Source organism: Rattus norvegicus, chromosome 10, assembly GCF_021556685.1.
Source record: "Rattus norvegicus strain SHRSP/BbbUtx chromosome 10, alternate assembly SHRSP_T2T, whole genome shotgun sequence".
NCBI lineage: Eukaryota > Metazoa > Chordata > Mammalia > Rodentia > Muridae > Rattus > Rattus norvegicus.
The window spans coordinates 53,049,799-53,065,000 of NC_141543.1; the positions used below are offsets into that span (position 1 = coordinate 53,049,799).

Genomic DNA, 15,202 nt, shown 5'->3' on the forward strand with positions numbered 1-15,202 from the left:
CGCAAGGCCCTGGGTTCGGTCCCCAGCTCCGGAAAAAAGAAAAGAAAAAAAAAAAGAAAAGGAAAACTAGCATTAAAACTAAGAGGTTAAAGAAGAAAAACTGCATGACTAACAAAGGTTAGCATTCCTTTGACACTGAATTCCTTTATTATTAAAATAGTTGCAGCCAGGCATGATTGCCCACAGCACAAATTCCAACAGCGAGAAGGCTAACACAAGGTACAAGGAGTATGAGGCCAGCATGGGCTACCAAGGAAGATTTTGTGAAATAAGAAGAAAAGCCTTTACATGTTTTTAAAAAACAAAACAAAACAGGACTTTGCAACCTGATAAAGAATTTCTACAAACACTTAGAATAAAATCAATAACAGCTAGGCATGGTGGTGCACACCTTTAGTCCCAGCACAAGGGAGGTAAAGGCTAGAGGATCTCTGAGTTCAAAGCCACAAAGGGTCCAGGACAGCCAGGGCTACAAAGAGAAGCTCTATCTCAAAAAGCAAAAAAAAAAAAAAAAAAAAAAAAAAAAAGTAATAAAATAAAAACATTATTGTAAAAAGCAATAGAAAACAGAAAAAACTTTTTAATGTTTATTTGAGTGTGTGTGCCTGCTCTGCTCACAGAAAGCACACTTCATGTATGCAGGTTGGAGGACAACTTGCAGAAGTCAGCTTTTTGGGGGAAGAAGGAGAGGAAGGGTTAGAGACAGGGTTTCTTTGTGTAGTCCTGGCTGTCCTGGAAGAGAGCTCTGTAGACCAGGCTGGCCTTGAACTCCCAGGTGCTAGGATTAAAGACCTGTGTCACCTCCACCACCTGCAACAAATCTTGAACTCAGGTTGTCAGTCAGTGTTGAAGGAGAACTCATTTACCACTGAACCATCTTGCCAGCCCAACTATTCAATAAACTATGCATAAAACAAAACAAAAATAGTTTTGATCCTTACTTTGAGAATGGCACAAAAAAATTGCCCACAGGGTTAAACAATATAAGAAGCAGTTTAAGACAGTATCATAAATTGCCTTACTGATATATACCCCAATATAAATTCTTATCATCATAAAACAGAATCATGTTCATAAATAGAATCAAAAGTATTAAAACAATAAAATTTATATAAGAAAAAATACTGAATTTTGTGACTTCCGATTCATCAAAGTTCCTAGCTAAAACAACATACTACAAATGATTTAAAAGTAAATAAATTATACCAACAAAATTACACAACTTTGATATATCAAAGTTTTATTACTAGCAAAAAGAAAAGTCAAAACTCAGAATGATAGGCACAAGTGAACAGGCAAAATAAAATCCTTAGAACTCAACAAAAAAACAAAAGGTATGAATAAACAGTTATGTAAAAAATATGCATATATATCCATTGAGCACATGCAAAAACATTCCACAATATCATTAAGGAGACTATTACTAAGGAAATGCAAAGTAAAATCACAGCATGACACCATTTCATGCCTACTAAGACAACTATTAAAAGAAGAAACAAGGGCTGGAGAGATGGCTCAGTGGTTAAGAGCACTGACTGCTTTTCCAGAGGTCCTGAGTTCAATTCCCAGTAACAAATGGTGGCTCACAACCATCTGTAATAGAATCCAATGCCCTCTTCTGGTGTGTCTAAAGACAGCTACAGTGTACTCACATACATACAATAAATAATTCTTAAAAAAAAAAAAAAAGAAGAAGAAGAAACTAAACTAAAGTCAAATGTGGTACTGCATACTTACAACCTTAATACAATAGCACTCTATAATCTGAGGGAGGAGAATCTAGAGTCCAATGCCAGACAGGCTGTGCTACACAGAGAGAACCCTTCTCTCACCTATGTTACACAGGGAGCAGACAATAGGAGGGAGGACACAGCTAATGCTGACAAAGAATAAAACAAGTAAAAGCCTCATAAATTACAAGCAGCTTCAAAAATGCTTGACATAGTTTTACCAGATGACCCAACAGTTCTACTCCTAGATATATATCCAAGAAGACTGGGGGAAAAAAAAAACACGTAAAACTGGCACATGAATGTGACAGCACAATAAACTGTTTTAAAGGCAGCCATGGAAGAAAATGGGTTAACTTCAGTTTGTGTTTTTTACTTATAATATTTTTATAATAAGTTTTAAAATAAAATTAAGATGTAAGTAGGTGTGGGGCTGCAGAGATGGTCCTCCTCAGGACCTGAGTTTGGTGCCCGTCAGACACATGAAGTCCATAACCACCAGTAACTCCTACCCCCAGGAATCGGACACTTTGTCCAGCTTCTGAAGGCATCCACGCACATACACATAAATAAAAAATAAATCTTTAAAATAAGACAGACACAAACCAAATGTTTATCAATTAATGAACAGATGAATAAAATATGGTGTGATTCTACAATAGAATCAATTTAGTCAGTAATGATTTTAAAATGTTGATGTAAATATAACATAGGCAGTTCTAGGAGTTGGGGATTTAGCTCAGCGGTAGAGCGCTTGCCTAGCGAGCGCAAGGCCCTGGGTTCGGTCCCCAGCTCCGAAAAAAAAAAAAAAAAAAAAAAAAAAAAACATAGGCAGTTCTAGAAAATACGTCATAGGACTCTACCCAACTAGGTAATTCACATAGACAATAACAAACAAGTGGATTCCAGAAGACAGGAAATAGTAGAAACAGAGACTAAGTATTAATGAATTTGGGATTCTTTTAAAAGTGACAGAAATGTTCTAGGCTCAATAGTAGTGATAACTTGCAAAAATTTACTAATATATTATAAGTACTTAATTGCACACTTTGAAAGAATAAATACTGTGGTATGAATTACATCTCAATTTTAAAAGATGCTTCACTGATACAGTTTTGATAGAATGACTCTATCATACTAGATACTCAGAAAGTGTGGCAAGGGATCATTTGAATCTCTGAAGTTTAGTGTCAACCTAGGCACCATATTCAATGAGCACTTATCTCAAAAGCAAAGTGCAACCACCTCCTCAAATAGAACTACTGAAAGGGATGAGATGACATGCTAGAAAACTTTAACTGTAGGAAAATAAGATGAGACTACCTGTTCCTAACCAAGGCAATGCAAAGTAATTAAAACCACAATAAAAACTATTTTACATCCAAATGTTTAAAAAAAAAAAAAAGGCTATCGCATAAAGACAGGGATGTGCACAAACTGATATGCAAAGGTGCCCAGTGGGACATAACATTACCATCCTAGCAACCTTAGTATCATTCACTACACACAAACACCACATAGCAGCGCGTCTCAATCTGTGGGTCACAACCGCTTTGGGAGGTGAACAACCTTTTCACCGGACCCAGGGATCGCCTAAGACCAACAGAAAACACAGATGTGTGCATTACGATGATCAACAGTAGCAAAATTATAGTTATGAAGTAGCAACAAAAAATGTTATGGATGGGGGTTACCACAACATGAGGAACTGTACTAAAGGGTTACAGCATCAGGAAGGTTGAGAGCTCCTGCCACATGTATCATACTACCTTACAGTACAGTAGAGCAGGAGAAATGAAGGAATGAAACTAAAGAGATGATGAGCGGAGCATCTTCTACAACATGGACTATGCTAAACAGGGAGTGCCACACTTACTTGTTTCTTTTTCAATTTAAGGATCTGCTGCTCTACTTTTGCAATCTCTCTGTCTACCCGGTCCATACTCTGTATTAACTCTTCCTTTGAGAGCTTTGAAGGTGAAGCGTTTTGATCATCTCCACATGGTTGCCCAGCCAATGGAGAGGATGGAGCTTCATGTTTGCCTCCAAATGCCGAATCCTTTAATAGAAAAATCATAAAACAAATTATTTCTCACTAACAGCCAATGTTAGAGTCAAGAGTGTCTTAACAGAAAACAAACTTTAAAACACAGCAGAGTCTGTCAGTCTGTCTCTCAGCATACAAACAGCCTTTATTGGTTGCAATGATAAATGAAGACAGGGAACATGCCAAATATTGCTCCTGGGGTAACATAAACAGGCAGCATCCCTGCCCTTCAACAGCAGTATGCTATTCCTCTTATGGTAGTCAAGGTTCCCATTCACACATACTTGCAAATATATATAAAACAATACACACAGATGGTTATACTACTTTTATGGTTTGGATATATCACTCATTACTCATTTTCCAGATTCTCATTCTCTCACTTGCTCAGTGTGTGTGTGTGTGTGTGTGTGTGTGTGTGTGTGTGTGTGTGTGTGTTTATGCACATGTGTGGTGTACATGGTACTGCGCTTACAGCCTTGTATTGGAACAGTTAAACAACTATTTAGAGTAAGAATTAGATTTCTTTTTTGGGGAAAAGGGGATATGTATATGTGTCTGAGTTTTTTGTTTTGTGTTTTTTTATTTATTATATATGTATACTGTAGCTGTCTTCAAATACACCAGAAGAGGGCATCAGATCTCATTACAAATGGTTGTGAGCCACCATGTGGTTGCTGGGATTTGAACTCAAGACCTCTGGAAGAGCAGTCAGTGCTCTTAACTGCTGAGCCATCTCCTCAGCCCTGTGTCTAAGTTTTTAATTAAATACTTAGAGTTTATTTTTAAAAGGACAAAGAAAGGAAGGATATAAAGAAAGAAGAAGAAAACAGGGTAAATAGACCATGAAATACAGGAAGGAGTTAGGGATTCTTCATTTTCATTCTAACTCAGGAGATATGACCTCAGGTTACTGAAGTTTTTACTGGCATGTTTTCTCAACTATAAAATGACAATAACTCATGTTCATTACCATGCCAAATTTAAATGAATGAGTTTTAAAATCCTCTTTCTACAGCTATAAATTATATGTGGGATAATTTACTCAGTGTCAGAAGATGCTATTTTTAAATTTTGTTGCTTTTAGTGCAGCAAAGTCTTTCTTACAAACCCCAAACATTGTTACACTGAAATTCCACATAGTATGGCATATCTCAAAACTCACAGAGGCTCACCTCATTACTAGCTTACCCCAAAGAATTTGTACTCACTCTGTATATGATCCCAACAGTTCACATAAAACATAAAAGCACAATAATATCCATTATCTTTCATGGAGGTTCACTGGGTTTTTGTTATGCTTGCCTTCTCGTTATACACACACAGTTTTGTTTCATTTCTGGTTAACTACCTGTAAATAAGTTACAGATATACTTCCTGACTTTTAAATTAGTTTTTTAATGTATAAAAACTCAAAGTATGTATAGGTCATGACCCCTATGGGGTTGTGTAATTAAAAGGAGAATCATGAAAACTTTGTTAATAACAAAAGGTGTCTGAATGAACAATAACTAAAAATGTTTAATGAGCTAGTTTCTGGCAGTACTCGCCATATTGCATTTCACGGCATTACTCCAGCTGGCGTCTGGACATACACATACACTCTGTACTATGGATGCCATCCTATAAAACATGTTGCCTAAAACCCCCAGGCTTATGTGTTTTAGGTACTATATATTGAGGCTGGTAAATGGCTCAGTGGATAAAGCATTTGCTATGCAAAAGTGAGGACAGACATTCAGATCACTAGTACACACTTACAAGAGCCAAGCAGATGTGGTCGACTACCTATAATCACAATGTTCAGAAAGCAGAGACAGGACTGCCCAGAGTAAACGGACTAGGTAATCTAGCTAAATGGATGAGTTAATGAAGATCCCACCTCTGTAAATAAAGTGAAGAGCTATCAAGAAAGGCACCCAACATTATACTCTGCCTTATAGCACATACACACTCATATACAAGTTGTCAAACATGCAAATACACATACATAAATGCACATACTCCATACACACGCTTTAAAAAAAAAGGCTACTGTAAGTTGAAACATTTTTACTATACAGTTTTCTAATCATATAGAAATAAAATAGTTTACTTATGGAAATAAAAAAACTAAATTTATTTTCTTATTATTACTTAATACTGTTACAATGTTTGGTTTTTGGTATTACTGGATGAGTTGGCTTGAGTTTCAGCAGAAACGATTAACGGAGGCCAAGCATGATGGCTCATGCCTCTAACCCTAGAACTAAGAAGGTAATAGTGGGAGGGTTACGGGTTCAAGGCCAGTCTTGATTAAAAAGCAAATCTTAAGACTTCCCTGGGCTATGAGATCTTATCTTTGAAAGAAAGGGAAGTCACTAATAAATTTTACTTGGGATTAATTCAAAATTTTCCAACAATTTTTGTAATAGCCCTAAACATACTTCTGCCATTTGTACAAATCAGCATTCAGAGTGTTAATAATTACAAAACCGGGCTGGAGAGATGGCTCAGCGGTTAAGAGCACTGACTGTTCTTCCAGAGGTTCTGAGTTCAAATCCCAGCAACCACATGGTGCCTCACAACCATCTGTAATGAGATCTGATGCCCTCTTCTGGTGTGTCTGAAGACAGCTACAGTGTACTTATATATAATAAACAAATCTTTAAAAAAAATAATAATAATTACAAAACCAAAATACTAATAAACCCTAGAAAACACCAGAGCATCAACCAAGATTTACTTCTTTATACAAGAAAAACAAGTAGCAGAGTGTGGTGGTAGCTTACATCTGTAATCCTTACACTTTGGAAGCAGAGGCGGAAGGATTACTACAAGGGAAGGATTACTACAAGAGAGCACCTTGGACTACACAGGAAGGAAGACAAGGTGAGAGAGATGACTCAACAAGTAAAGGCAAGTACTCCCAAGCCTGACAGCCTGAGTTTAACAGAATCCACATGATAGCTGTCCACACACACACAATACAAATACTACTGGGACTGGAGAGAAAGGTTAAGAGTGCCTACTGCTGAACTGGAGAGATGGCTCAGCAGTAAGAGCACTGTCTGCATTCTTTGTTCTCTTGCTCTTCCCCTCCTCCCCTTTGTCCCTTCTCTCTCCATTCCCCAACCCGCTTCCCTCCACATGCTCACGGCCCGCCTTTACTTGACTCTTCTACCTTTCTTCTCTCACTAAACATCTCCACGAGGAGAAAAAAAAAAAAAAAAAGAGCACTGACTGCTCTTCCCAGAGGTCCTGAGTTCAATTCCCAGCAACCATGTGGTGGCTCCCAACTACCTGGTGTGTCTTTAGACAGCTACAGTGTACTCACATACATAAAATAAATAGATGTATCTTTTTTAAAAAAGAGTGCCTATTGCTCTAGCAGAGGGTCCAAGTTGGGTTTCTGGCACTCTTGTCAGGTTCGTGGCACTGGCTAACTCCAGCTCCAGGGGATAGGTCCTGTGCTGGCTTCCTCAGCTATGCACACTCACAGGCACATGCCCACATCTAGACATACACACACACATATATAATCACAATGTTTACTTATAAATTTTAAAGAAAATAATATTAAGAAACCATTAACATGTTTTAATTAAAAGGTTACCAGGTAGAAATGTAGCTCAGTGCTAGAGTGGTATATAAGGTCCCTCATATTACAAAAAAAGAAAGAAAAGGTTAATGCCTACTAGAGAGTTTCTTAAATTGTTTTTTCTAAAATAAATACCCACTCATGCTAAACATCTGCTAATGTACAGATTTAATGATATAAAACAGATAATCAAAACTATAACCACAGTAATATAACAAGAACATAACAGAGAAACAGAGGCAAACATTCACAAGAGAAGGTAATAAACACAAGGCAAAAATTATTGGATCTCAAAAATAAAAACTGTCATAAGTTAATGTATTATTCAAAATGTCATGAAGCACTTAATATTTAAAGCAGTAAAGTCAAAGTTTAGTTATAATTAATACTGCATTGTGTGTGACTGGAAAAACTCAGCAGCACTGGCTGCTCTTCCAGAGGTCTTGAGTTCACGTCCCAGCAACCACATCATGGCTCAAACCCATCTATAATATGATCTGATGCCCTCTTTTAGTGTGCAGGTGTACATGTAAATAGAGCACTCGTATACATAAAATAACCAAACCTTAAAATAATAATAATGCATTGTGCACTTGAAAGTTGCTAAGATTTTAAGTGTTTATGACACAAAAATAATTCTAAGTACATCGAGCGATGGATATGCCAGACATGCACATCTCTGAATCCCAGCACTTGAGAAGCAGAGGCAGGCGGATCTCTGGAAGTCGAAGGCCAGCCTGGTCTACAGCGCAACTTCCAGAACAGCCAGAGCTACAAAAAGAAACCCTGTACTGAAAGCCCAATCACTCCCCCCCAAAAAACCACAAAAATCAAAGTGGTGGATATGTCAATCATTTGATTTTATCATCCCACAATGTATATGTATCAAAATATCACACTACACTGTGACTATAAACAGCTTTTAGTTAACAACTAATGAGAACAGGAGGTTATCATCCACAAATTATAAATTTGCAGAATATTTTTTCCTTTGAAATCTCTTATTTCTTACTTAAAAAAATTAACAACAAAAACAAGGCCTCATGTATACCAGACAGGCCAAGGAAAACCTACTTCCCAGGTGTACACACACCATGCCTGGTTTATATACTGCTGGGGAATCAAACCCAAAGCTTAAGTGTGTAATAGTTATGTAACTCTAAAACCACTTCTATGTATGAAATTATAAAGTTAAACCTTAGATAAAACTTATCCTACGAACCTATGGATCCTACATTAATAAATTAGAAGAGCTTTTTAAACTCTGACAAAATTTTCTATACATGTTGAAGTACTGGAAATTCAGGGGCAGGAGAATTGCTGTAAGCCAGCTTAGTCTTAATAGTGAGTTCCAGACCATCGGAACTAGATATGAAGACTCTGTTTCAAACACAGGGAAAAAGAATTTCCCCAGAAACCAAACACAAGGCAATGGTGCTTGCCAAGGAGCCTAATGCCCTGAGCTCAATCCTAGGACCCATGGGGTGAACGGAGAGAACTGATTCCTAAAAGCTGTCCTGGACCTCCACATGCATAAGCTCTCCCTGCCACCACACAAATAAATGTGACAAAACTGAGTCTTCAGTAACTCTGACCACATTTTACAACACAGCAAATAATGCATGAGAATGATTGAACTCAAAAGTCAAAGGTACCACCAATTTTGAAATCTGAAACACTCAGTCTGTGGTGTTAGTTTTGCTAACACCACGTTTACTCCCGTAGCACTAACCGTTTAGAGGCTGTAGAATGTTGGCTTCTCTTTCAGGCGCTCTGCCTAAGACTGGTTACATAAACATTACAAACCTAAGTTCCACAGAGCAAGAAAACAAACATTTACCTTCTTAGCATCTGCAGACGCCCTCAACCCCTCTGGCAGCGTGTGAACTAAAGGTAAAACCGCAGCACTAACACGCTGGAAATGGGCATCAGAAACTGGCTCCAGGCGTGGACGCTTGGACTCCAAGGAATCATGATCCACTGGTGAGGGTCCTGAGTGAAACTGTTCATATCCAGTTCTTCTCTCTTGAGGCCTAATACATACCAAAAAATACAAAAATACAAAAATTTAAGAAAGAAAAAGCAAAAAACACCTGAAATTTGTTATGTGACATTTAAACCCTTGCTAATACCCGGGTTAGACTTCAGAGTGAATGAAAGGTCATGTATACTTTCAAAATGAATTAATTGCTGACCACACTAACTACTTCAGAATAATATTCCCATACTCAATATGCATCCTGGAGAGCCATGCATGAGCCACAGCACATCTGTAGGTGACACAGTCATGTCACAGTGTCATATGGTTACATACACCTGAATGTCACCTGAATACTATTAAAACTTCTAACAGAATGTCTCTTTGGGATGAAGAGGAAGACTTAAAAAGACAAATATAGAAATGAAAAGCTTAACACAGATTTTTATTTGTAAAACTATCTGAGTTACAAAATAAAGATCCAAAAAGTCCATTTTAAGGGCTAAGATGTCACTTGCCATATAAGTGCAAGGACCTGAGTTCAGATCACCAGAGCTGGGGTTGGGGATTTAGCTCAGTGGTAGAGCACTTGCCTAGCAAGCACAAGGCCCTGGGTTCAGTCCTCAGCTCCGGAAAAAAAAAAAAAAGACAAAATAACAGATCACCAGAACCTGTACAAGCGGGCCACTTGCCCGCTCAAGTGTGAACCTGCTGCATACACAGGTTGGTTTTTTTTTTTTTTAATATTTTTATTTTATATGGAGGAGTGTTTGCCTGCACACACATAAGTGCATCACATGCATGCAGGTGCCTGAAGAATCTAGAAGAGGGAGTCAATCCCCAGAACTGGAGTTTATAACAGCTATGAGCCAGGATATGGAAGCTGGAAACCAAACCTGGATCCTCTACAAAAACAAGTGTTCTCTCTCAACAACTGAGCCAGCTCTACATCCTCCAACACAGAACTTCTTCCTAAGGTTTTAAGAGTCAAAATATCTTGTTTTAAAATCAAGGTAATGTGGACCAGAGAGTAAGAGCAAGAAAGCCAGGCGGTTGTGGCCCACACCTTTAATTCCAACACCAAGAGGCAGAGGCAGGTGGACCTCTGAGTTCAAGGCCATCCTGGTCTGGAGGTCTACAGAGTAAGTTTCAGGGCAGCCAGGGCTACACAGAGAAACCCTGTCTCCAACAACAGCAAAAAAAGGGGAAAAGTAGAAAATCACCGTGTACACTTTTCAGAAGCATGCCTTTAAAGATTCTAAACACACTCAGGTGTAGGTATTTGCAAGCTAAGCCATTTTGTTAACTCTGTCAATGTTTAAGATTTCCATCTGTTAGAAATCCATCCTTTAAAATTTATTGAATATTTAAAAACAAATTTTTTAAATTTACACTGGCTTATAACTACCCGTCCTTTACCGTGGCTTTCATTCTTTGTTTAGTTGATTCCATCGCCCACAGATTCTATAATAGGTTTTGGATGCTTAGTGATTTCATATCTAAAAATACCTGCCTGCTGCTTTGAGGCTTAATCCTGTTTGGTATAATATTTTTGAATCTCAATTTTTTCTTCTCAGAACTTTAAGCAATTGTTTCAGTATCTCCTGCCACTAGATGTTTAAAACCAGACACCGTTCCTCCCTGAGAAGGACCTGGATGTTTTCTGAATGCCTCCTAGTCTTTTACTTCTCCTTGAATTTTAATAATTTAACCGTGTGCCCCTCTATTTTCTCTTGCTCAGGGGCACTATGGCAGCCTTACTTTAGACCTTCTCTTTGGTGTGAAAACTGTTCCAGTTGAGTTTTCCTTGCCATTGTCTTTGTTGAGTCTCATGTGCTTGCCTGCTCTGGGCCAGTAGTGAAGGAAGGGCATAGCTTTCTACATACTATCCGCTATATGAGGGAGCAAGAAGAGAACTCAGTCTTGTTTAACAACCTTTGTTGATGCCCTGTTGCACTGTGGCAGACATGTAAAACACTCCTAAGATAGCCTATGACTTTACAAACTGACCCATCAGGAGTGCCCTTCATGGAGCTGCTGAAAAACAAGGTAGTACAATGGAAAGTATCAAAATCTCATTAACCACCATTCCATTTAAATCTGAGGATTTTAATGACTTCCTTTCCTTTCCAACACTATTTCTTTGAGAGTAAAGTTAAGAAATACAAAGTCAAGCTATTCAAGATTTTCATAATTCCTTCCCTGAATTTTTTTCAATTTTGTGGCAATAATTGTACACCTTTATGCTTTTAATTCAAGATTTTAGCCCTTTCCTTTTTAAATATGTTTGTGTATTTGCTAAATGATTTAAAAAAGAAAAATTAAATAACACAAAAGATACTCCCATGTTGATGGACTAAATTTTTTAAGTTTAGTTAGTGTGTTTAGTATGTGCACACATGTGCCAGGACACATATATATCACTCTGCACATGTGGGTCTCAGGACAACCTCAGGGAGTCAGTTCTCTCCCTCTATCTACTATGTGGGTTCTGGGGATGCAACCCAGGCCATCTGGCTTTGCAGCAAGCACCACTATCCTCTGAGTGATTCCACTGGCAATCAGGAGACTATCTTTTAAATGTCCATATTACCTACAGCAGGTGTTCTTAACCAACCCAATCCTGTGACCCTTTAATACAGTTCCTCATGCTGTGCTACCCACAACCTTCATAACTGTAATTTTGTTATGAATCATAATGTAAATATTTTTAAAGAGGTTAGCCAAAGGGGTCCCAAACTCACAGGTTGAGATCCACTAGCCTAAAGTAATATACAAATAGAATGGTATCCATAGCAAGGGATTCTTAACACACACACACACACACACACACCTCTAAACTCTAAACACATACAACAGGATACCCCAAATGTCAAAGCAATTGTAAAAGGCTTCATACATATTTATTTAAAATTATATTACATGGATATAATTTAAAAAAACATTGAGGGTTGAAGAAAAGAAATGGTTTAATAATTAAAAGCATTGGGTACTCTTCCAGAGGACCCAATTTAATTCCAAGCCCCCGACAACAATTTACAGCCACATATAAACCCAGTTCCAGGGAATCAAAATCATCCTCTTCTGGCCTCCAAAGGCACTGCATACATGGAACATAGAAAAACATACAAAGAAAACACCCATACATACTTAAAACAAAACAAAACATGGTATTCACCTGAAAGCTTACAGACTAGCAGAAAGGAACAGAAAACCTAAAAGTAAATCCAAGCATATATGGTAAACTAATCTTTTACAGGAGTTGCAAGAGATCACAACAGGGAAAAGTGGGTTTTTAAAGGCATCAGGCTGGAAACAGTGGATTTTTACACAGTAAAGAATGAAATTAGATACACAATACAGAAAAATCAACTGGAAATGAAAAAAGATTAAATATGAGGCCAGACAGCGAACACAGAAGAGTAGGCACTGGCCTTGGCAATGAATTTTTTGCTAACATAACAAGAACTCAGGCCACAAATGCAAAAATAAATAACTAGGATTATATATCAAGCTCAAAAGTTTCTATGAATAAAGTGAATAAATGAATAAAGTAAAACAGTAAACGAGGAAAATGTTTTCAAATATATACCTCGTATGCAAAATCTATAAAGAACTCAAGTAACCCAAAAGAACAGTTAATCGTGTGGGGCTAAGAAAATGTCTCCGTCCGTTCCACACAAACCTAGGGGCCTGCATCGAGATCCCCAAGATGGAACCAAGAAATGGGCGAACTGCTGGAGTTACTGCTTCAGTGGGAGAAACCATCTTGAAAAGTTAAATGCGTAGAGCTTCAGCTTGACACAAGCAGAACGAATAGCTCCAGCAGAAGGGCAGAACAAAAAAGGACCATTCTGCTAAAGAGTTGGTGACCTAAGAATAAACCGTCACATTCAAAATCACACGACTTCGGGGCTGGGGATTTAGCTCAGTGGTAGAGCGCTTACCTAGGAAGCACAAGGCCCTGGGTTCGGTCCCCAGCTCCGAAAAAAAAAAAAAAAAAAAAAAAGAACCAAAATCATACGACTTCAAGTGGCCTTCAAAAAGTTTGTCTCTAAGGCACTCAAAGAAATCCAGGAGTCTGCCATGAAGGAGGAGAGACTCTAGATGTGAATAACATACCAGGCTCCCAAAACATAAGGAATGTTCTATGTTACATACATGTACATTTGTCCAGAAAATATAATGAAGATGAGAATTCACCAAACAAGTTCTATTTTTGGTTGTGAGCCTAGCCTTTAACGGCTGAGCCATTTCCCCAGCCCCACCAAACAAGTTCTATGCTTTGGTAACTGTGTCTGTTACCTCATACAACATCCTAGATAGTCCCTGGGACAGCAAGACAGAAGCAAATACAGAAGACATCTGAAATCTACCTGAGCCTCCATATACTACATTCATATGGACGGGGACACACACACACACACACACACACACACACACACACACACACATCACAATTTTAAAAGAACCACAAATCATGGCTGCATATTTTTCTAACAATAAAAAAATAAGATTGCCAAGAGGTATATGAAATAGCATCCAGTATTACTAATTAATAGGAAAATGCAAATCAAATGGCTATGAAATACCACATCCCATTAGCACCCATTAAGATTCTTATTACTAGGCTGAAGAGATGGATCTGTAGTTAAGTGCACTGGCTGTTCTTCCAGAAGATCCAAGTCTGGTTCCTACAATCAACACGGTAGATTATAATTGTCTAGAACTATAGTCCTGGGAGACTCAGTGCCCTCTTCTGGACTCTGTGGGCACTGCATATATGTGGTGTCCAGACATACACAAAGGCAAAACACCCATATAAAATATAAAACAAATAGTAGGGCATAGTGTTATGCTTCTTTAATCCTATCCCTCAGGAAGCAGAGGCAGAGGCAGAGGCAGAGGATCCCTGTAAATTCAGCCTGTTCTATATAGTGAGTTCCAGGCTAACCAGGGCAACATAGTAACATCCTATCTCTACCAAGTCAATTAATTAAAATTTAAAAGATTCCTATTATCAAAAAGCAAATATGGACATTGAAATAGAGAAAAAACAATATTATGTGGAGTGATGGCAAGTATAGATTGCTATGGTCATTATTCAAAAGAATTTGACAATGTTTAAAGAAATAAATATATCTGTACTTTCATATTCATTACAATGTCAACACAAAAATAATTTTAAGTATTTGTTGCTGGACAAATTAATAAACTGCACGTATGTATAAACACACACAAGAAAATGTTACTCAGGTCTTAAATAAAAAAATGGGATCTTCCTTTAATTACAACATTGATGTGCGTAGAAGACACTAGATTAATTGAAATAAACCAAACATAGAGAGACAATGTTACATAACCTCACTTATATGTTTGGCATGTAAAAAACACATTCAAATATCGTAAAGCAGACATAACCAGAAATTACAAAACAGTAGATATAATGGGTGGGTAAGCTCAAATATCTAATGCACAAAACTAGGAATGAAAGTAATAAAACTATACTGTATTTGGGATTTTTTTTTCAGCAAATATTTTTTAAAATATTTATTTTGGGCCAGGCACGGTGGCACATGCCTTTTGACCCAGCACTCAGAAGGCAAAGACAGGTAGATCTCTTTGAGTTCAAGGCAGCCTGGTCAACAGAATAAATTCCAGGACAGCTAGGGTTACACAGAGAAATACTGTCTTAAAAATAACAAAAGAAAAAAAAAAACCTTATTATGTCATTTAATGTTTTTTTTCCTCACAAGCATACATGTGAATTATAGTGTGCTCAGTACTCATGGAAGTCAGAAGAAGACATTGGGATCTGAACTGAAGTTATGGGTGGTTGTAAGCCATCATAGGGTTCTGGGAATTGA

The 15,202-nt window shown here is 37.7% G+C and overlaps 1 protein-coding gene across 51 annotated transcripts in view; it reads right to left on the minus strand.

Annotated features, from left to right (window-relative positions):
• Nucleotides 1–15,202, minus strand: part of Ncor1 (nuclear receptor co-repressor 1) — a 142,897-nt gene that overhangs the window by 103,446 nt on the left and 24,249 nt on the right. For all 51 annotated transcript variants that reach the window (XM_087573873.1, XM_087573891.1, XM_087573890.1 and 48 more), the window contains 2 exon segments: nucleotides 9,198–9,390; nucleotides 3,607–3,789 (listed from right to left, as the gene is read on the minus strand). In XM_087573873.1, the coding sequence (XP_087429999.1) occupies nucleotides 3,607–3,789; nucleotides 9,198–9,390 (376 nt within the window).